Source organism: Trichechus manatus, unplaced genomic scaffold, assembly GCF_000243295.1.
Source record: "Trichechus manatus latirostris isolate Lorelei unplaced genomic scaffold, TriManLat1.0 scaffold00063, whole genome shotgun sequence".
NCBI classification, from domain to species: domain Eukaryota; kingdom Metazoa; phylum Chordata; class Mammalia; order Sirenia; family Trichechidae; genus Trichechus; species Trichechus manatus.
Genome location: NW_004443999.1, coordinates 8,822,473 through 8,844,317, shown reverse-complemented (window position 1 = coordinate 8,844,317; position 21,845 = coordinate 8,822,473). Strand labels below are relative to the sequence as shown.

The following is a 21,845-nucleotide window of genomic DNA, read 5'->3' as shown; positions in this document are numbered from 1 at the left end:
GCAAGGATTCACATTTTAGTTGTAAAGGAAAGTTAAGAGTGCACAGATAGGGTATATTTTGATATGACAAAGGGAGTGGATTTAATTCAATAAACAATGAAGATCAAGAAAGTGAAAAGACAACTCACAGAATGGGGGAAATATTTGCAAATTACGTATTTGATAAGAACAACATGTATCCAGAATATATTCCTAGGTATCTATCCAAGAGAACTGAAACGTATGTTCATACAAAAGCCATGTACATGAATGTTCACAGCAGTATTATTCATAATATTCAAAAAGCAGAAAACAAGCTAAATGTCCATTTGCTGACAAATGGATAAAATGTGGTATATCCATACAATGGAATGATAATCAGCCATAAAAAGGAATGAAGTACTGATGCTACAACGCATGAACCTTGAAAACATTATGCTGAGTGAAAGAAGCCAAACACAAAGGCACATATTGTATGATTACATTTATATAAAATGTCCAGAAGAGGCAAATCCAGAGGTAGAAAGTAGATTAGTAGCTGCCAGGGGCTGAGGGATTTAGAGTGTGTGGGGAGTGACTACTAACAGGTACGGGGTTTCTTTTTGGGGTGAGAAAAATGTTTTGTAATTAGGTAGTAGGGACTGAGGCACCACTTTATAAATATACTAAAAACTACTGAATTGTACACTTTAAAAATTATTTTTAAGTATTTAAGGAGGCTTGGTGGCACACTGCTTAAGTACTTGGCTGCTAACCGAAAGGTCAGTTGGAACCCACCAGCCACTCAGAGGGAGAAAGATGTGGCAGTCTGCTTCCCTAAAGATTACAGCCTTGTAAACCCTATCAGGCAGTTCTACTCTGTCCTATAGCATCACGATGAGTCGCAGTCTGAGTCGCAGTTGACTCATGGCAACTGATTAAGTATTTACAGTATGACTCTATTCTCCATCTCTTCTGTTTCTACAACAAGATAAGCTGATTCTAACCTCCATGTCTTTGCTCAAGCTACTCTATCTCCTTTCTATCTACCCAAATCTCAACCAGCCCTGAAGGGTTATCACGTTCAGAGTCTTTGGCAAGTTATCAGCTGGTCTGTAGCTTCCTAACACACTTCAATCTCTCCCTCCTTTGAAATGCTGCGGCAGCACTCTGACATTTAATTACACATTGGCTTTTACTGACACTTTACAGTTCTATACACATTTAGTTTCCCTGATGAGAAATGATCATGATAAAGACATTAATCTTTTACATTTATATAGAATCTTCTTGATTTTCAAAGGACTTTCATAAACATAATCTAGTTTTATCTATACAATAATCTTTAAAAGATTTCTGCCCCAATTTTATAGATGAGAAAATTGAATTTAAAAAGATTAAGTGATTTGCCTAAAATCACATAGCTGATAGGTGTTTTGACTCCATATATAGTGTTTTTTCCTATTATATCAGAAACTATAATTTTCTTGAGAACGTAGATCATGTTCTTTATTCTCTGTGTTGCCCTTAGCACCTAACTCATTGCCGTCGAGTTGAATTCTGACTCATAATGACCCACGGGACAGAGTAGAACTGCCCCATAGGGTTTCCAAGGCTGTAATCTTTATGGAAGCAGAGTGCCACATGTTCCTCCTGTGGAGCAGCTGGTGGGTTGAAACCTCTGACCCTTCTGTTAGCAGCCAAGCCCTTAACCACTGCACCACCAGGGCTCCTTTGCCCTTAGCACCTAGCATACTCCTTTTTCTGGGCTATGAATATAATAAGGAACTCAGTATTTATTAAATTGCATTACATTAAACAGTGCAAATTAATTAGGACACAGACCTGGAGCACCTTCTATAAAGGGACTGACTTTTAGTAGAAATTATGCCACTTCTATGACTGGTATTACTTTGAGGCAATCAACCAGAAAGCCTGGGTACTGCTCCCATCATATCCTTTGACACCTCTGGCTTTAGCCAGACCTAACTTGGGAGAAGAAACAACTTTGAAGGAAGGCTTAGTCTCCATTCATTCACAGAAAAGCTCAGTATGGTTACATTGATGCAATGCCACAGGCCCAGACCAGCAATTGTTGAAATCAAGGCACTTAAAACACCTTTACTCCCTCATAAAATGATTTTCATTTATGAAAAGTTAAACATTTTGTATCAAAGTGTCTTAGTCATCTAGTGCTGTTATAACAGAAATACCGCAAGTGGATGGCTTTAACAAAGAGAGTTTATTCTCTCACAGTCCAGTAGGCTAGAAGTCCGAATTCAGGGCGCTGGCTCCAGGGGAAGTCTTTCTCTCTCTGTCAGCTCTGGAGGAAGGTCCTTGTGATGCATCAGTCTTCCCTTGGTCTGGGAGCATCTCAGTGCAGGAACCTCAGGCCCAAAGGATGCGCTCTGCTTCTGGAGCTGCTTTCTTGGTGGTATGAGGTCCCCATGTCTCTCTGCTCGCTTCTCTCTTTCATATCTCACAAGAGACTGGCTTAAGACACTATCTAATCTTATAGATCTCATTAATATAACTGCCACTAATCCATCTCATTACATCATAGTGATAGGATTTACAATACATAGGGAAATCACATCAGATGACAAAATGGTAGATAATCATACAATACTGGGAATCATGACCTGGCCAAGTTGACAGATATTTTTGGGGGACACAACTCAATCCATGACATGAAGTCTGCATCCAAATTATATTGAGGGGTGTCTTAGTCATCTAGTGCTGCTATAACAGAAATAACACAAGCGAATGGCTTTAACAAACAGAAATCTATTCTCTCACAGTTTAGGAGGCTAGAAGTCCAAATTCAGGAAGCCAGCTCTAGGGGAAGGCTTTTTCTCTCAGTCGGCTCTGGGGGAAGGTCCTTGTCAGCAATCTTCCCCTGGTCTAGGAGCTTCTCAGTGATGGACCCTGGGTCCAAAGTGTGCGCTCTGCTCCTGGCTCTTCTTGCTTGGTGGTAATGAGGCCCCTCTCCTCTCTGCTCACTTCTTTTATATCTCAAAAGAGACTGACTCAAGATACAGCCTAATCCTGTAGATTGTGTCCTGCCTCATTAACATAACAGACAGTTTACTCCCAGATAGGATCATAACCACAGGCATAGAGGCTAGGATTTATAATACACAGGATAATTACATCAGATCACAAAATGGAGGACAACCACACAATACTGGGAACCATGCATGGCATAGCCAAATTGACACATATTTTGAGGGGACACAATTCAATCCATGTCAAGGGGTGTTAAGTATTTTTATGTAAAATAGACTAGTCCAAATCACTATATTGTTAAATTTTTACTTCTAGTACTGCTTTTGCATTCAATTAACTATGTCATTATTCAAGGGTAGATGGACACAATAGGTATCTTGATAAATGGCAAAGAATTTAACATACTTAGGAATATACCACCACTACCGCAAAACTTATATAGCACTTGCTATGTGGTAGGCCCTGTTCTAAGAAAGCACTTTATGTATATTACCTCATTTAATCCTTATAAAGCAGTCCTGGTGGCACGGTGGTTAAGTGCTTGGCTGCTAACAGAAAGGACAGTGGTTCGAATCCACCAGCTGCTCCGTGGGAGAAAGGTGTGGCAGTCTGCTTCTGTAAAGATTACAGCCTTGGAAACCCTACTGGGCAGTTCTACTCTGTCCTATAGGGTCACTGTGAGTTGGAATCAACTCAAGAGCAATGGGTTAACCCTATGAGGTAGGTAATACTGCCATCTCCTTTTTACAGATGTAAAAAGTGAGACACTGAGAGGTTTAATAGCTCACCCAAATTCACACAATTTATACGTGATAGAACCAGAATCTGGACACAGGCCAGATTAACTACTGTGCTATATTATGTTGTCTGTCTATAATCTATTGCTGGCTTTCAAGTTAACTTTACTCTCAGAAAACGCCAATGTTCCACTGCTTCATTATACCACAGCTTTAAGAACCTCCCGTTTTTCTTTTTTCAACTGAAATCTCATGCAGAACTTAAACACATAAAAACAGATGCAAACTGGGTTTCTCTAACTGAAGCCTAAAGTGGGTAGAATGCTACCTAGTCCAAATCTCTTATCTAAAGATGTAGAAAAATTTGAATTCCTTTGACAAATAGACAGAAAACTACAATAATAACAGCTACAGTATTTGAGCACCTTTAATGTGCCAAACAGAGGACTAATTCTTTTATCTCATTTATTCCTTATACAACCCCATTAAGTTATTTCTATCCATTTTACAGATACTTTTTTGGCTTAGAAAAGTTTCACACAGCAGAGATGCCAAGATTCGAACTGGGATTAGCTTGCTCTAAGGCCCATTGCTTAACCACTGGGTATACTGGACTGAGACACCTCTAGAGTGTGTAAGGTTTTTGCCATATTCTGATCAGACTCCTTTAAGATTCTTCCCCACAAGAGCATAGCTAAGCTGCAGCCAGTGATGAATATAGAAAAGGCATTTGGTGAGCAGGGTAGATAGCAGGCTAAATAGCTATCTCTATCCTAGCTATCTATGCAAGATAACTAGAAATCCTTAGCCTTATTATCTTCAAGGACATGTAGTATAAGACAGTTATTTCTGCTGTGGTTCTTCTTGATTTTTATGTTTATGTATGTTTAAAAGCGAATTACGTTATTTTTTGTTCTACTGCAATTTTTACTTCTTTTATAAACTCAAGAGTTGGAATTGACTTGACGGCAATGGTTGTTATAAACTTATGGGCAATAAAATACGAAAGGACATAAACGAAATCCCTGTGTTTTCTCTATCCAAAGTTGTTCATGCTGAAAATTCCTATGACTGTGCTCCTCCCATCCCCAAATCATTACTATTTACTTGGTGGTAACAACCTGAGGTAAAGGCATAGCCCAGGAGAAAAATGAAATGTGTTTCTTTACAACATGCCCTAAAACCTCAAGCCTCTACCACACTTACAGTTAATGTAGATGTGTCTGATGTTTTGGATATTCACAATACTTCAAAATATAATGCAGCCACCCTGTTAAGACATGAATCAGCAGGATTTTAAAAGGTTTCTAGCTTTCTTAAGCTGCCACTTTACTGTACTATGCCTCTTCACTCCGTACTCCAAGATGACGTTTTATGTTGGGGTAAAGTTCTGCCTAAGCCGAACTCTTTTCTTGCCACAACTTTTTAATGTTCCTAATTCTCTACTTTGCAGGGGCAATTAGGGTTTTGATTGAAATAGCCAAAACAAAGGACTTAAAGCCAAGGTGATAATGTCAGTAAGAAATGAGATTAAGGAATCAAGCACAGAATTCTTTATATAATTCTCTCACTTTTAAAAATAGTTCACCAGTACAGAAACCTAAATTGGTCAACATTTTTTCCTAGTGAAGTTCTAGAAATTTTTCTTCTTTTATGAAATGTTTAAGCTATCTTGTTAATATAAAAAAAAAAAAAAAAATTAAAAAACCAAACTCACTGCCGTCGAGTTGATTCTGACTCATAGCGACCCTACAGCACAGAGTAGAACTTTCCCATAGAATTTCCAAGGAGTGGCTGGTGGATTCGAACTGCCGACCTTTTGGTTAGCAGCCATAGCTCGCCGTAGCTCTTAACCACTGTCCATCAGGGCTCCTCTTATTAACATAGGCACTTTAAAAATTGAGGTAAATTATATAAAAACAATCAAATAATCGCCTGATTCTAGACTGAAAATATGAACCAATTATCAAGCCAGCATACTTGTATAGAATTTTTTTTTCATATTTTCATAAGATAAATGGATGGATTCACCCATAGTCATCACTCCATAATACTCATAAGAAAAATGATGTTATTACAACATCAGCATAATAGCTGAAACCTGAAATTGAGATGTTTATCTTGTTAATTTCATTTATGTTACAACTGTAATCCTTATTATTTAGATGAGTCAATCATTTAAATAAAAGATTTAAAGAATTTTTCCTATCCCACATATAATAGTGTTAAAACTTGAAAAAAAAATTTTTTCCATCAAAAATTCCACTTTGAGAATCATTAGCCATTCTACCAAGCTATGCTAGCATATCTAATTATAAATAAAAAGGTTAAATTTAGGAATGATTAAAGTAAAATACTTTAAAAGATATAAAAGCCAAATTGATACTTTTTGTTTATCACTTGCATGCCTAACAACAGGCCTGGAAATGTCACTTTCCTGGCGGTCAAATGTTATTGCACAACACATGGGAAGCACAACCCATGTGAAATACGGCCCCAACGGGCTCAACAGCTGGCCTTCCCACAGCTGAGGTAAGGCCCGTGAAAACAAATAAATCACCAAATAAATTACTACTGACAGCATATCCTGTCTCTTAAGTCTTTACGATATGTGTCATGTTCTTAACGTCTCTGAATGAAAGAATGGGAAAAGTCATTACAAATTTACTGTTACAACTTTTGTGGAGTTGCACCTTTAACTATACCTACATAGAACTTTAGTTTACAAAATGTTTTCATTTGCCTCATTCATCAATATTTCTTTGTTAAATTTTAGTTCTCACTAAAGACCAGAAAACACCATGCAACAATTAGAAGAAAAAAAACCAAACATGCAGAATGCGCATGAAAACACATAGAATGTGCACTGAAAGATCCCATACATGTACGCACGCACCTACACAAAAGTATTTTTCCATATATGAATGAATATACATTTTGCTACTTGGTCAAGCTTTACTGCATTCAGCACACTGCAGCTCTTCTAGTCAATAAGAAACAAAATCGAAAAAACAAACAACCCCAAAGCAAGACACATGAAAGTAAAACCTTTACCCTAATTAGTTATTCTTATGGAGCTACGAAAGAAGATCAAATCTACTTTTTATAAGAAAAATAAAACTGTTTAATTCAATTCAATACAATGTGTTTATATCTTACTTTTATCTGATTTTCAACTCTTGTGCAATTAAAAGAACCAAAAACCCATTGCTGTGGAATCTATTCTGACTCAGCGACCCTACAAGATAAAGCAGAACTGCCCCACAGGGTTTCCAAGCCTGTAATCTTCGTGGAAGCAGACTGAGCGCTTTAACCACTGTGCCACCAGGGCTCCTTAATTAAAACAGCAGTGGATAATTACAAAAAATTTTAAAAAGGAAACTTGGACTATGCAATGGTTAGATATTTAACAACACTGAGACAATTTTAGAAAGTACATATAAAAAAAAGCAAAGATTATCTTACCATATACTCCTTTGTCTAAAAGGAGCAGGAACTCATCTACAGCATTGCGCATCTCAGATTCAGTAAGATCCAACAATGAAACAACTTTGAAATCTAGCTGTCTTAACAAGTTGGTCAATTCATATACGTCCACCAAAGGAGCTTTAAGTTTGGGGTGCTCCCAGTAGTTCATATTTCCTATCAAAAGAGCAACCTTGTCCTTTGCTGTTAAAAAAAAAAAAAAGAAGGATATAAAGATTAAAACAAAAAATATAATAATACAACGTATGTTTTAGAGATAATATTTTCTTATTACTAAGTTTCATTTTAGAACTATTTCTTAACGTAGCAGACCAATATACTGAGAAACACAAGTGACTAATAACTCAAATAACTGTAATTAAACTTATTGATGCTTTTGAGAACCAGGCAAAGGATATTAGCTGTATATGAAGCAAAATGGTAGCAAATATTAAAGTAATGCTTTTATTGAATTACAACAAAAGAACAGAATACTCAACTAGACTTTTAGAGCAAATTTAAATGAGATGTGTGAAGTTGATTTCCCATCACACTAGATTCTATTTCGCAGAGAATGGAAAAGTTAAACACAAAGAAATATCAAAAACAGGGACAGGGACAGGAAGAACTCACATCAGAGCAAGTCGGGATATGCCAAAGAGGCGAGAAAAGCAGGAACTTAATAAGTACTATACTTTTTGTTCTTTGCAGTAGCCCAGTAGCTCTTAAAAAAAAAGAAAAAAAAAAAAGTTTCCCCTCTTGGTGAGATGCAGCTTACCTTAGGGATATGTAAAGACTTTCTGTATGGATGTCTTAGCAGTTCATTTTCCGACCTTAGTGCACTAAGACTTTGCTCAAAGAACACGTGTTTTGAGATAAACACTGTGTCTATTTGTAAAGGGCAAAAAGAGCCACACCTCCATAGCTATGCCTTGAAAAGTACCAGCTGGCTTAATCAGGTGTGCAGACTGTCCAAAAACAGTTATGGAAAGCTGGACATAGCTTAATGCTTAAGAGGTTCTCCAAAATTGCACCTTTGCAAGCTTGGGGTGGTGTCAAAGGCCAAAGACTTGAGACCAGCCCATGACCATAGTTATTTTTTTCTTGGGCTGTGCACAGAACAAATCATGGTATAAACTGGTGATGAAGACACTGCGGAGTAGTGGAGACAGTATAACTAGAGCACCTGGCAGTAGCAGCCAAATTGCCAGAGAGTCATACTGAGTAGCACTGCAGGCCACCTTCTTCTGCCACAGGCCAGGACGTGGCGTCTGACCCTGTCACAAAGCGCTGTCAAGTGGTTTATGTATAAATTATTATGCATGCTACTCTTATGAAACTGAAATAAGCATAAATAATTTCACTGTTGGCTGGATGCCTGCGATATGTAATGTATGTAATTCGAGATGTTCTGAATTACTAAGATGAAATTTCACCAAAAATCTCTGAACCTTTCAAGTTTTCTTTGCATGGAATACTTAAGTCTAATGTTAAAAAAAACTAGCACCAACTCAAAACTTGTGACTCTCTCAAAATGGTGGAAAACCCCTACTGTGTGAAAAGCCTCAATACATTTGACATGTTATTCTATGCTTACAAATTGCCTATTCTGTGAGTATACACATTTTAGATAAAAACGAAATGACACTTAAGCCACATACTTAGTCCAATAAAAGTCACTCCAAGTCCTACACAAATGGCCATCTCTTCTTTTACCCAAAAGAAAAAGTCAATTATCAAGACAATTTAATATACTGGGAGCCCTGGCTCGGCTGCTAACTGAAAGGTTGGCAGTTAGAACCCACCCAGAGAATCTGTGAGAGAAAGACTTGGTGATCTGCTCCCATAAATATTACAGCCTAGAAAACCCTATGGGGCAGTTTTACCCTGTCACATGGGGTCTCTACGAGTCAGAAATCGACTCAACAGCACCCAATAACAACATTTAATACATTAAAGAAATTCAGACATAAAGCTTCTACTAAACTGCCTTTGGCTATTCTCAATGAAAAAAGTGGAGTATTCAGGATGAATTTCAATAGGAGGCCGTATGTGTTTCTGCTCTTAAAGTAGTCCTCCAAAATAAATTATAATCTCACAAACTTAACGTCACTTGTATTTTATTTTTCTTCTGTAAAATTTCTTCTTTAACAAACTAGATATGCACTCACACAAAAGTACCCACTGTATCAAAGTTAGTAGCTAGCTAATCTACAAAAAGTAAAATCTCAGTGCATTTTTTGGTGGGTTGGTCAACTCTATCAGAGATCAGACCCACCCTTGATACAGTGACAGATTCAGTTCAATCTCCTTCTACGTGGGGGAAGTAACAACTTGCAGTGTCTCTGGCTCACACCCTTGCTCAAATGACCGCTTCAGAGTAAGAGGTCCCCAAAGGCATTCGGGTAGTAACTCCAACCCAAACCCACTGCCATCGAGTTGATTCCAACTCATAGCGACCCCACAGTTTCTGAGGCTGTAAATCTCTACAGAAGCCGGCCGCCACATCTTTCTCCTGCAGAGCCGCTGGTGGTTTCCAACAGCCAGCCTTTCGGTTAGCAGTTGATTGCTTTAACTATTGCGCCACCAGGGCTCCTTTCAGATAATAAAGTGCATGCAAATCATAGTATTCCCCCTCTCTCACCATGATGGAATACTATGATAATTTAATCCTAATATAATCCTAGACTAAGTTTTATCAGCAGAAAACAATTATAAGTATGCAATAGAAAAAAATCACCGCATCTTTGGGAAAAACAAAAACAACACCAAAAATAACCTAGCTGTCAAACTAAGCATCATGAGATGTTTCTGCCACTATTAATTCTTTTTCATTGGTTTTGTTATCTATTTGGGAAAGAAAACTTGGTATAGTTTGTAGATTGTGTAGGTTTAACAATTTGAGAACCACATTTAAAATGTATCAGTAATTGCCTATAACTCTTTTAAAAAATTTTCCCCAATGGTAATTTTTAATAGCTGGTTCCTAAGAAGTCTTAGAACATTTTCTTGAATTTAATGATAATAAAAGTGATGGATAATCTTACCTTGCCCAATCTACTTGTAACACAGTTCCTGGACGATGGGCAAACTGGGGTGGTTTTAGAATAGAGAAGCAGATGACAGTGGTTGAAAGAAGAGATGACAAAGACCTATTCCAGGATATTAGTTGAAGAAAGGAAAAGGAAAAGCCAGACTTTAGAGAAAGAAACAATAAAAGTTGAATCTGGGGAGGTAAGAGTGAGGAATCAAAGAAAACTTCAAAACTTAGCAACTATACAAGCAATTTATGATGGTTTTCAAGTGATAAAATAAAAGGAAGAAATTTTCTGTAGAAAAACATTTCCTGTAAGAGCCACCCACAACTTCTCAAACATGAACCATTTATTGGAAAAAGGAAAAAAAAAGCCATCTGATTAAGCAGTATAATAGTGAAACCATTTCAGAAAGATAATTTAACTAAATAATCCTAGACATCCTCTAAGCTTAATGCAATGTATTGGTTACACGGATCATTAATTCCACATCTAATTATTCTAATAGTGTTATTCATATTATCTTATTTGAAATAAGTTAATATTCATAAGCACCTAGGAAAGGGCCTGGAACTACAATATGTACATATGTAGTACGTATAATAGCATATATTATAATGTTAGGCCCTTTTCTAGGTCCTATATAATATGTAAGTATTTGTTGGAATCCCTGGGTGGTGTAAATGGTTAATGCACTCTGCTGCTAATCGAAAGGTTGGAGGTTCAAGTCTACCCAGAGGTGTCTTGGAAGAAAGGCTTGGCGATCTACTTCCAAAAAATCAGCCATTGAAGACCCTACAGAGCACAGTTCTACTCTGACACACATGGGGTCGCCATGAGTTGGAACTGACTCCACGGTAACTGGAAAGAAAAAATCTTATGGATTCCCTGAGCTCTGAGTGAGAAAATGGAGCTATAGACCATGTAATTTAAAGCTCTACTCACCCAAAGGTTGGTCAGTGGTTTGGTCTCTATTATCTATAAAATGATAAAAATGTAAAAAAGATGTTATTATCCATGACACAAATATCTTCAGGGTTAAATATATATGGAAAACAACAAACAACAACATTGGTGGTATAACTGAAATACGGAACATGGGTTCTAAAAGCAAAATTTGCAAACAATTTTAAGGTTTTCAGATACTTGAAAAAGACATAACCATGGATGGAAGAGTTGGAATCAAGGCAGGGGAATTCCTTTGGAAACTGACTGACACAGCTGGGGGTAGTAATAATCCTTAACATGCCAGGTAGAAATTACAATCTGAAAATGGTGGCGGTGGTGGATGACAGCAGCAGCAGCACAGTAGTTAACATTTACTGAATGCCTGTCTGGCACTATTCTATGTGCTTTATATAGAATTGATTTAACTAATCTTCACTCTACCCTATGAGGTATGGGCTACTATTACCTCTATTTTTTTTTTAAATTGTACTTTAAGTGAAAGTTTACAATTCAAGTTAGTCTCTCATATAAAAATTTATACATACATTTTTATGTGACCCTACTTGCTCTCCCTATAATGTTGACAGCATACTCCTCCTTTCCACCCCAGATTTTCCGTATCCCTTCAACCAGCTCCTGACCCTCTCTGCCTTCTCCTCTCACCTCTGGACAGAAGCTGCCCATTTAGTCTCATCTATCTACTTGAGCTAAGAAGCACACTCTTCACGAATATCATTTTATGTCCCATAGTCCAGTCCAATCTTTGTCTGAAGAGTTGGCCTCGGAAATGGTTTTAGTTCTAGGTTGATAGAGAGTCCGGAGGCCATCCTTTCTGGGGATCCTCCAGTCTCAGGCAGACCATTAAGTCTGGTCCTTTTACTAGAAATTGAGTTTGCACCCCATATTTCTCCTGCTCCATCAGGGATTTTCTGTTGTGTTCCCTGTCAGGGCATGTTACCTCCGTTTTACAAAGAGAGAGGTTAAGTCACTTGCCTAAAGGTATAAGTAGCAAATCTGGATTCCAATTTAAAACCAAAAAACCAACCCGTGCTGGTCAAGTCGATTCGGACCCACTGCAACCCTATTCCAGAGTCCATGCTCTTCACCACTTATTGTACATGAAATGAAATACCTCCGGCCCAGGAGCACCACCCAGGAAGAGATGCAAAGAAAGAGCTCTGTCTACTAGTACAGACAGGTACCTTGTTTGCATTCTTAGTAATATAAATGCTACTGGAGCCTATTAAAAGCTTTCCTCAAACATCATTTGTGTTTAAAACTCAAACTGTGGAGTGTCTCTGAGGAGTAAGGAGACCAGCAGAGAGGGAGCCATGAAAATTTTAGCAGCTTAATGGTGGCTGTAGGGAGCACTGGTGGCACAACAGTTAAGCACTAAGCTGCTAACCGAAAGGTCAGTGGTTCAAACTTACCAGCAGCTCCGCAGGAGAAAAGATATGAAGATCTGCTCCCATAAAGATCACAGCCTAGGAAACCCTACGGGGGCAATTCTACTCTGTCCTACAAGGTCACTGTGAGTAGGAGTCGACCCAATGGCATATAACAACAAACAATGGTAGTTGTCTGCAAAAGTTTTTCTGAAATAGTGTTCACAGTGTTCACTGAAGAAAGGCAAGAAATAACAGACACATTTCGGACAAGTTCTATATAAACCACGTAGAACAGTGTCAGGCAAGCACTCAGTAAATGTTAACTACTATGCTGCTGCTGATTGCTGCCACCACCGCTACCACTTTTAGACTGAAATTTCTACGTGGTAATGTTAACCAGATGAAGAGGGACAACTAACCACATTTCCAGGGTGGCTCCCACACTAACTATTCAGTTTTGGGTGTTTGGGGCAAGCCTCACTGAGGCTTCACCTGAACTCTAGGTTGCTAGGAGAAGGTACACTGGTAATAGTGGCTTTCTGGTTTGTCGATTTTACTTGTATGTAGTCAGTGCAGCCCAACCATCATTCACAATAATACGTTTTTATTAACAAAAATACGAGTATGAAACCAAGCAAACTAGTTCTGGTGCAAAAATAATGAGAAATGACATGCAGAGTAATAAAAGGCATCTCAACAAGCATTATACGACACAATTACCTTCTTAATCTACTCTGTAAGGTTTTATTTTAGGATATTGTCACAGGTTCTGTCTTTCAGAATGCCCATAACTTACACTGACATCCGCTCTTTATGTAGATAAGTATCCTCACAACTGATAAGCCTTTTAACTCAGTTAAAGGCTTTCACTTTAGCTTGTTTAGAAATTTCTGATTACAATCAGCTGAGAGAGTTCTGAACACCTGCTCCAACTCCATCGGTCAGCCTCTTAGTGCTCACTGACCACCTACCTGTCTCTATGGTGCCAACTGTCCCCATAACACACTTCACTTCCAATACAGACACTCTGCCCAACGAGTTCAGATATGTTCGACGACTGAGCAATTGAGAACCAGGCTCCAAGGGTCAGGCCCGTTCAGAAATGTTACCCTTGACGCTCTATCAAAGACTGTGTCTTGTCTTGCAAATTAAAAATCATGCACTTGCCCCACTGATTTTCTTTTTACGGTATAAGTCATACACAATGACAAAAAAAACACACTATGATGTTTTATGCTGCCTCAGTATCCTTTCTACCCCTTATAGCTTTATAATCTACAATATTTTTAGTCTTTTTACTTGCATGAAATTGTACTTAATCTATGTAATAACTTCAACACTAAATTATGATATCTCAATAAAGAAAAAAGCTACTACTATTACTATAGCAAAAGAATATCTACAGTATTTTTTGGTATTCAGTAACTTAAAAATCTCAAACTAATTTTCATATTTGTATTACTCACCAGGATGTCCAAGATTATTTAATTCATCTAAAAGGAAATAAGAGAAAATACATTTTAAACAATCTAACTGCCAATTTAGCACAAATAATAAGAATAATCAAAGAATTTGTTTTGAGCTATTAAATCATGTTATAATGTTTTACCAGTTTAGAATTTTTCAAATGCTTTAAATGAGAAGCCATGCAAATATTGAACAGGAAAGAATATGCTGTGGATATCATTTAAGACTTCTAAGCTATTACTGTTTTTTTTTAAATGATAAAAGGCTGAATAAACTCATCATTTATTCAAAGTTTCAGATATTCTGGCCAATTATGGGACAAAAACAGTCAATGAGTAGGTTTGTCTGTAGTCTCAACTATAAACTTGAAACTAGTTGTCACTGTGTGCTGTCAAGTTTATTCCAACTCATAGCTACCCTACAGGACAGAACAGAACTGCCCCACAGGGTTTCCAAGGCTGTAATTTTTACGGAATCAGATTGCCACATCTTTCTCCTGTGGAGCACTGATCAGTTCAAACCGCCAACTGAGCACTTAACCCCTGTACCATCAGGGCTCCTTGACACTAGTTAACAATCTAAAATGATCTTTACTTTACATAAACTTTTAAGATTTACAGAATTATTGTGAAGACAGTACAGAAAGTTCCTGCACACTCCACACCTAGCTTCTCCTATTATTAACATCTTATTTAGTATGGTACATCGGTCACAATTAATGAACCAGTACTGATACACTATTATTAAATAGAGTTCATACTTTATTCTGAATCGCGTAGTTTTTCCCTAATTTCGTTTTTCTGTCCCAGGATCCCACATTATATTTAGTCCTCCTGTTTCCTTAGGCACTTCTTGGTTGTAACAGTTTGTCAGACTCTTCTTGTTTTTGACAATCTTGACAGTTTTGAGTAGTACTGGTCAGGAATTTGGTAGAATGTCTCTCAATTGGGGTTTGTGTGATGTTTCTGTCATGGCTCCAAATTAAAAAAACAAAAACAAACCCGATGCCATGGAGTCCATTCCAATTCATAGTGACCCTACAAGACAGAGTAGAACTACTCCACAGTGTTTCCATGGCTGTAAATCTTTATGGAAGCCAACTGCTGTATCTTTCTCCCACCTGTCACAGTTAGATGGGATTAATGTGTTTTTGGGAGTTATAGTGGTTCCAGAATTGTTAACCTATATCCCTGTGACATAGGTAGATTAATCTACAGCCTCGTGGCTTCAAAAAAACAAAGGAGCTTATCAATTTTATATTAAGACAGTATATTTAATATTTGAAAAACACATGTTAAACAATAAAATTCCTCTCCTGAAACTTTTACAGAAACTACATTTGCATTTGAGAGACATCTTACCACGGCTAAAGCATAGATAAAATGATCTAAACAAATATCCGTGACAGTATAGCCATTTTCTGTTTTTTACAAATTTATGAAGGTAAAAATTAGTATTAACAGTAAATGGGAAATATAATATTGTTTACAAAATGTTATGCAGGAACTTTCTTCTTATATGCAATATAAAAATCAATTAAAGAATGGTATCAACCAGAGAACAGTGTTTATGTACAATTTATTTTGCTTTTAGTTTTACAGACTCCATTCATTTCCAGAGGTTGCTTCATACATTTGTAATACATTTAGGTTCTTGTCGCATTCTGTGTTCCATTCTGGGATATCCCCTCCTGGGACGTCCTAAATGACTTTTAAGAATTTACATACGGGTACTCACCATTACATTATCATACAGAATATTTTCAGTACCCTAAAAATTTCCCTGTGGTTCACCTATTCGACAACTTCCCCCCATGATCAAATATTTTAACAAAATATATAAAATGAAATAGAGAACATTATGTTCTATAGGTAAAAAAAGATATCAGTGTAGACCATTGTTCATACTATGTGACACGCTACCAACTATAAAGCATCTCTTAAATTTGTAGACTTTTTCAGAAAGTTGGATCTAATTTTTCCATCTAAAATTCTGGAGTAAATTCATAGTCTGCTCTTCATCTTCAAGTGTTCTGAACAGGTTTATTTGAAAATTACTACTTAATAGTGTGCCCACCACTGAAAAGATTACACAGAGAACCTTGTAGGTATAGAAACACCTCGAGGTGGTTATTTACCCTGCCTCATCCTGAAGTCAAATAGCAATGAAAGAGTTTATATTTATTCTTAGAAGTCTTCAATGTTAGAGAGTTTTAAAAATCATGCAATTAGACAAAAAGCAGTACGAGAAGGAAGAGGAGTTTGGTCAGGATTCCCTTATGTATGGCTAAGATCACAGGATCAGGAAACCCTGTCCCTCTTAATTGCTAGATAATTCCTGCTCACAGCAATGTATTAGGATCAAAACAGTAATTATAGCATTTCAAAGTGATACCACAGAGATATGCAGGGCAGGAAACCCATGAAACCCAAGACTTAGCTCTGTTTTCTTCTTTACCCAAGTAGGGCCTAAGGTTATATAATAGTGTAAAGAGGCAGAGATTGAAAAAAATACTTTGCTATCCACAAACCTAATTTTGCAAAACAATGTGACATCACACTAAGGAAAGGTAATTTAAGTTTTAAAATTTACTCATTACAATTTAGGCACAATGCTCTGGTTGAGTCAAACAAATGAAGTTTTATGTTGAAATGGAATTTCACTTCTCTTTATATATAAAAGGTGACAGGCAGATTCATCTACAGCCTTACAGTTTCAGTAAAAATAATGGATCTTACTAATTTTATACTAAAACAAATACTTAATATTTGATAAAAATACCTGTTAAATAATATAAACTCCTGCCCTGGCTTGTACAGAAACTACACTTGCATTTGAAATGCATGATGTCATGGCTAAAGGATACATAAAATAATCTAAACAAATATGTGTAACAGTATAGCCATCTATTTTTTATGCAAATATTATGAAGATAAAACTACACGAAGGATAAACTGCAAATGGTCAGCATTCATAAGATATTATGCAGGAACTTTATTCTGATATGCAATAGAAAATCCATTAAAAATGGTTATTTTAATAGTGTCTGTGGCAATTTAAAAAACCTCAAAAATTATATGATATACTTTAATCAAGATCATTTCTCATAGCTAGTATTTTTTCCATCACTGCAGTCAGTAAACTAGAGCACCCCACCGATGCCAAGATAACCAGCATGCAGGTATTTGGTTTCAAAACCAAAGGATTACACTACCTTCAGTGCACTCCACTGCCTCATCTGTTCTTCCTTGTTTCAGAGAAAACAAATTTGAATATATTGTAATTCATGGTCTTAAAAGGGCAGCCATTAAGTAAACAGAGAGAAAAATACCACAGAAATATGTTGGCAAGCCAACATATGCATCAACATCTCCTATTAATATTAACATTACTATAAATTTATTACACTTAAATAGAACAAATGCCCACATTATGCAGTTCATAATGGGGACTGTTGATTAATAATCAATCCTTCTTTATATGTCTGTGGTGTTTATGTTTTTAAAAAATGCTTTGTTAAAAATTTTTTAACACTAAATCGAGTTTTTTTAATAGCTAAAGCTTTAAAGAATAATTTTTTTTGCCATAAATTTTAAAAATAAGTTATAAAATTGAAAAATAAAATAATCTAAATAGCTTTTCTTTCAGTTCTTTTTGCTCTTTATATGTGAATCTAGATTATTAATTTAGCATGCATTCTCTCAAATTTCTGTATAAACAATATAACCCCTGATACTTAACACATAAAAACACAGCTAAATAGTATGGGGTAAAAAGTATGGATTAAAAGTAGAATTCCCATTGCTTAAATGTTTCACTTTATACAGTTTATAATTTATTCCACTTGTTGGACACTGAGTGATACTGCTTACCTACGATGATTTCTACCTTCCTGCTATCTTGTGTGTCTCGATCATTACATACACGACACCAATAGGTTCCCTGATGTTCCAGATCCACGCACGGCACCTGTATCAATATCAGAACATGTACATATTTCTTCTTCAATATGAATTTTAAATTGGCTTGGAGGAAAAGTTATTTCATGTAAAACAAACCAAAACATAAAATTTCAGAAGGCTTCAGACATTCTTAGATTATTTCCATTCACTAGGTTGAGTATTAGCAAGCAAATGATATAATGATTCTATTAGTGGTGAGTTTGGTGCCACAATATTTGACATATCAGTATAAACCTTTAGACGGGAGCTGGTATTGAGTTCTAGCACTTTAGCAAATATAAGAGTCAATAAATATTATGTAACAAGGGACTAGAAATAAAAATACTGAAAACATTAAAACACCCCAAAGAATATTAGTTTCAATCCTCACCATAAATTTCAATTGTACCACTTATTTTACATATTGACCCAAGAAATACCCAGAAAATTAATTTCCTACCACGTATAGCTTTTTGGTCTCATGTGTTAATGGTGATTCGTTTCTGAACCACTGGTAGTGAGGAATAGGGCTTCCAACAGCAACACACTGTAAAACCAATGTTTTGCCTGGCCTCAGCCTTTGGGACGTTGGTTCAACACAGATTTGCAACTTGGATTCAGAGACACCGTCCAAACTTCCTTAAGAGAAAAATATTATTGCAAAAATAAAATCTCCAGGTAAAAAATAAAAACAATTTCTCCCTAGAATTGTTAAAAAAAAAAAAAAAAAAGACCTGTTCTCAAGTTCACCTTTAATTTTCTACAATCTACAATATCATCTCCCAAACTGTGTTCCAGGAGAGAGTAGTGCTCCTAGAAATATTAAGAGATTTTCTGGATAAAAGGATTCTGTGGACAAATACATTTAGAAAATTCTGGGTTACACAAGGGTAAACAGACTTCTTTAGTGCAGAACTTCTTAGAACTTTCAAAGTGTTAATGTGTGGTGTGAATTTAAGAGGAGATAATAGTCCAAGTGTCTTCCAAATGTATTTAGCCACAGTATCTTTTTTTGTAGGGGCAAACAACATATTAATATCTTGAGTAATATTCACCCTCGACATAAAACAGCCCTATACTCTGCTCTTTGATTGAACTTGGCTTACTGAAATAGTTTCTTTGTCAGCACTGAATAAATATGGATGGGTTCTCTCTTGCATTCCTTCTCAAGACAGATATCAGAATTCATTTGTTAAACACTCCTTTATTGATTGCTCTGATAGTTCATTGAGGGAAGACGACATGTCAATTTTATGCATTCCTCAGTTTCTAACATGAAATTTGGTGTCTAACACATTTCAAGTGGTCAGTAAATACTTGTTAAATGAATGATAGAAAATATTACCAGAGACGGTACTCAGTCATTAAAATTAAAAACAATCTAGCTGGAAATATCATAAATGTCCACCAAAGAAAGACCTAGTAAATAAATGGTTGTATAACCATACCAGGGATTTCCACAAAGCTGTTATAAAGAATTATTTAGATTTAGATGCACTGTCACAGAAAGGTGTTTACAATCCAGTGTCACACAAAAGAAGCTGAAACCGTGTACAATATGATTCCATTTATAAATATATCAAAGTTCATTACATGTACAGAAATAGTCTGAAGAGATAGAAATCCCTCTCTTAATTAATCATGAATAATTTTGGAGACTGTCTCCCACCCTCCTCATGGACGGACGCCTAATTGGGCTTCAGTATCGCAGCTCCTCCCACCCCACACAATGCCTACCTTGCTTGGCCTACCTAATGACTTTAGAACTGAATGGGAAAGTAAGAGTAAGCCAGCTGAACATTTCACACATTTTTAAAGACAGTGTGAGCTGGCATTCGAGTGTTCAACCACTCCAGTTTACCTGGGACTGACAGGCTTCCCAGGATGCAGGACTTTCAGTGCTGCCGCTGGGAAAGTCTGAGGCAAACTGGATGACTGGCAGGAGTCCCAGCCACAAAGAGATGCTGCACCAGCTCACCAATTCCTTCCTAAGGGCCCTCACTCAGTGCTCTTGAAGGAGGTCGGGGTGAGGGGAGGAGAGCAGAAAAGACTACCCTAAGAGGTGCACGTGCACAGGGCCTGTTGAAAGCTGAGGGCAGGACAGGACTGAGAGAAACCCCTCTGAGGCACACTAGGACCTTAGTGAACACAATGCCATGGTCTTCCAAGGATGGCTGCGGGCAGGGCAGCTAGGCAGGAGATCCCCCGAGACACAGAAAAACCAAGGGCAGGGTTGGAGAACAAAGAGAAATCCTCAACGACTCCAAAGGCTAGTGGCCACACCGTAAGCTGAGTGAGACCTCCTCATTTGGAAACATGGCCTAGGGCTATAAAATAGAGAGATGTCTGGCGTCTTTCTGGTACTCAAATCCTGCAAGAGGAAAGATTCTTATTCTGCCTTCAAGTTAGTCACTGGTAAACTGAACAAAACTAAAGCCCAGTTCTAGCTCAAATACAAATCAGATTGACTCATATCCCCATTCCAGTAGCCTGACGGAACAGGAGGACATGCCTATTCCTGTGCATAAATATATTTATTTCAGTCTCTATTCTTCCTTTATATATAATGTCAGTCATGTAATAAAAAATAACAAGACTTTTGAAGAAGAAAATGCGACCCATCATCAAGAGAGGAAAACAATTAATAGAAGAACAAGAGACGGTCCAGATGAAGTGATGCAAAGACACAGAACTGTGATAAGGCAAGATATTATCTGGGAAAAGGAAAATTAATAAGTAGAAACTAAGCTTAAGTGCAGATCAGGTGTGTGTGAGGGCAGGCGAAGGGGCCATGGAAGAAAGTAAGTTTGAAGCCACTAGCAGGGACTAGACTGAGAAGGGTTCTATGTCATCCTAAGGCATCTGCATATGTACATATATGTTCCTGAAAAAAGAGAATAAAAACAAACAGGACAAAATGTTCTATTTAGTGAGAGTATATATAGAGTGAAGCACATATGTGAGCTTTTTGTACTGCCTCTGACACTATTTTTGAAAAATTTGACAAAGCAAAAATGTTAATAAAATAAGGCAATCTCCATCCCAACATTCAATTTATTCTATCACTTACTCCGAGAGTTTTCTGTGACATCACAGACATCCAGCTGTGACCACTGGCTGAATTCAAAGGTGCAATTATTATTAACTCGACAGACATAAAAGCCAGAATCTTTGACATGCACTGTATTAAAAACCAGCTCTGGAGAATTTCCATATGGAATCTGTGAAAGAATGAATAAGAGATTAAAAATGAACAATGCATCAAAATCACATTTTATAAAACATGCTGTGTGAAAATCTATGATTTCAGTCTGGGGCTTTGGAAAGCTTTTTTTTTTTTTCCCCAAGTTCTAAAATAATTGTTAGTTACAAAACAACATTTTCAGTTATACAGAACTGAAGTTTTGGAAATCCATAGTCTTTTATAAACCCATTAACAAGAGTTAAGCTGTCACCCAAACATCTCCCAAAAGCTCACTAAAAGTATCCATTCTGTCATTTAAAACAATTAAGTCATTCATATTTAAAGGATCTACAATGGAAATATTTATGTTAAGTAACTGTACAACAAGACAAACACCATAGTAGAGTGGAGAGAACACAGAAAATTAGACCTGCTGTTAATTTCAGCTCTGACCAAATCAGATGTGAGTCCATGGATGAGTTATTTCATCTTGGAACCTCATTTTCTCATCTGCAAAATTCTACGAGGATGGACTCCTTAAGGAGCCCTGGTGGCGCTGTGGTTAAGAGCTGGGCTGCAAATTGAAAGGTTGGCAGTTGGAATCCACCAGCCTTCCCTGGAAACCCTATGGGGCAGTTCTACTCTGTCCTATAGGGTTGCTATAAGTCAGAGTGGACTCAAGGGCAACGGGTTTGGTTTTTTTGGTTGGACTC

At 37.0% G+C, this 21,845-nt stretch overlaps 1 protein-coding gene across 2 annotated transcripts in view; it reads right to left on the bottom strand.

Moving 5' to 3' along the window:
• Window positions 1-21,845, bottom strand: part of MALT1 (MALT1 paracaspase) — a 62,110-nt gene that overhangs the window by 12,806 nt on the left and 27,459 nt on the right. For both annotated transcript variants that reach the window (XM_004379267.3, XM_023733995.1), the window contains exons 4-9: window positions 21,019-21,169; window positions 18,409-18,587; window positions 17,880-17,976; window positions 14,007-14,033; window positions 11,150-11,182; window positions 7,170-7,373 (exon numbers count right to left, since the gene is read on the bottom strand). In XM_004379267.3, coding sequence (XP_004379324.1) covers window positions 7,170-7,373; window positions 11,150-11,182; window positions 14,007-14,033; window positions 17,880-17,976; window positions 18,409-18,587; window positions 21,019-21,169 — 691 coding nt within the window. The remainder of the gene's footprint in view (window positions 1-7,169; window positions 7,374-11,149; window positions 11,183-14,006; window positions 14,034-17,879; window positions 17,977-18,408; window positions 18,588-21,018; window positions 21,170-21,845) is intronic.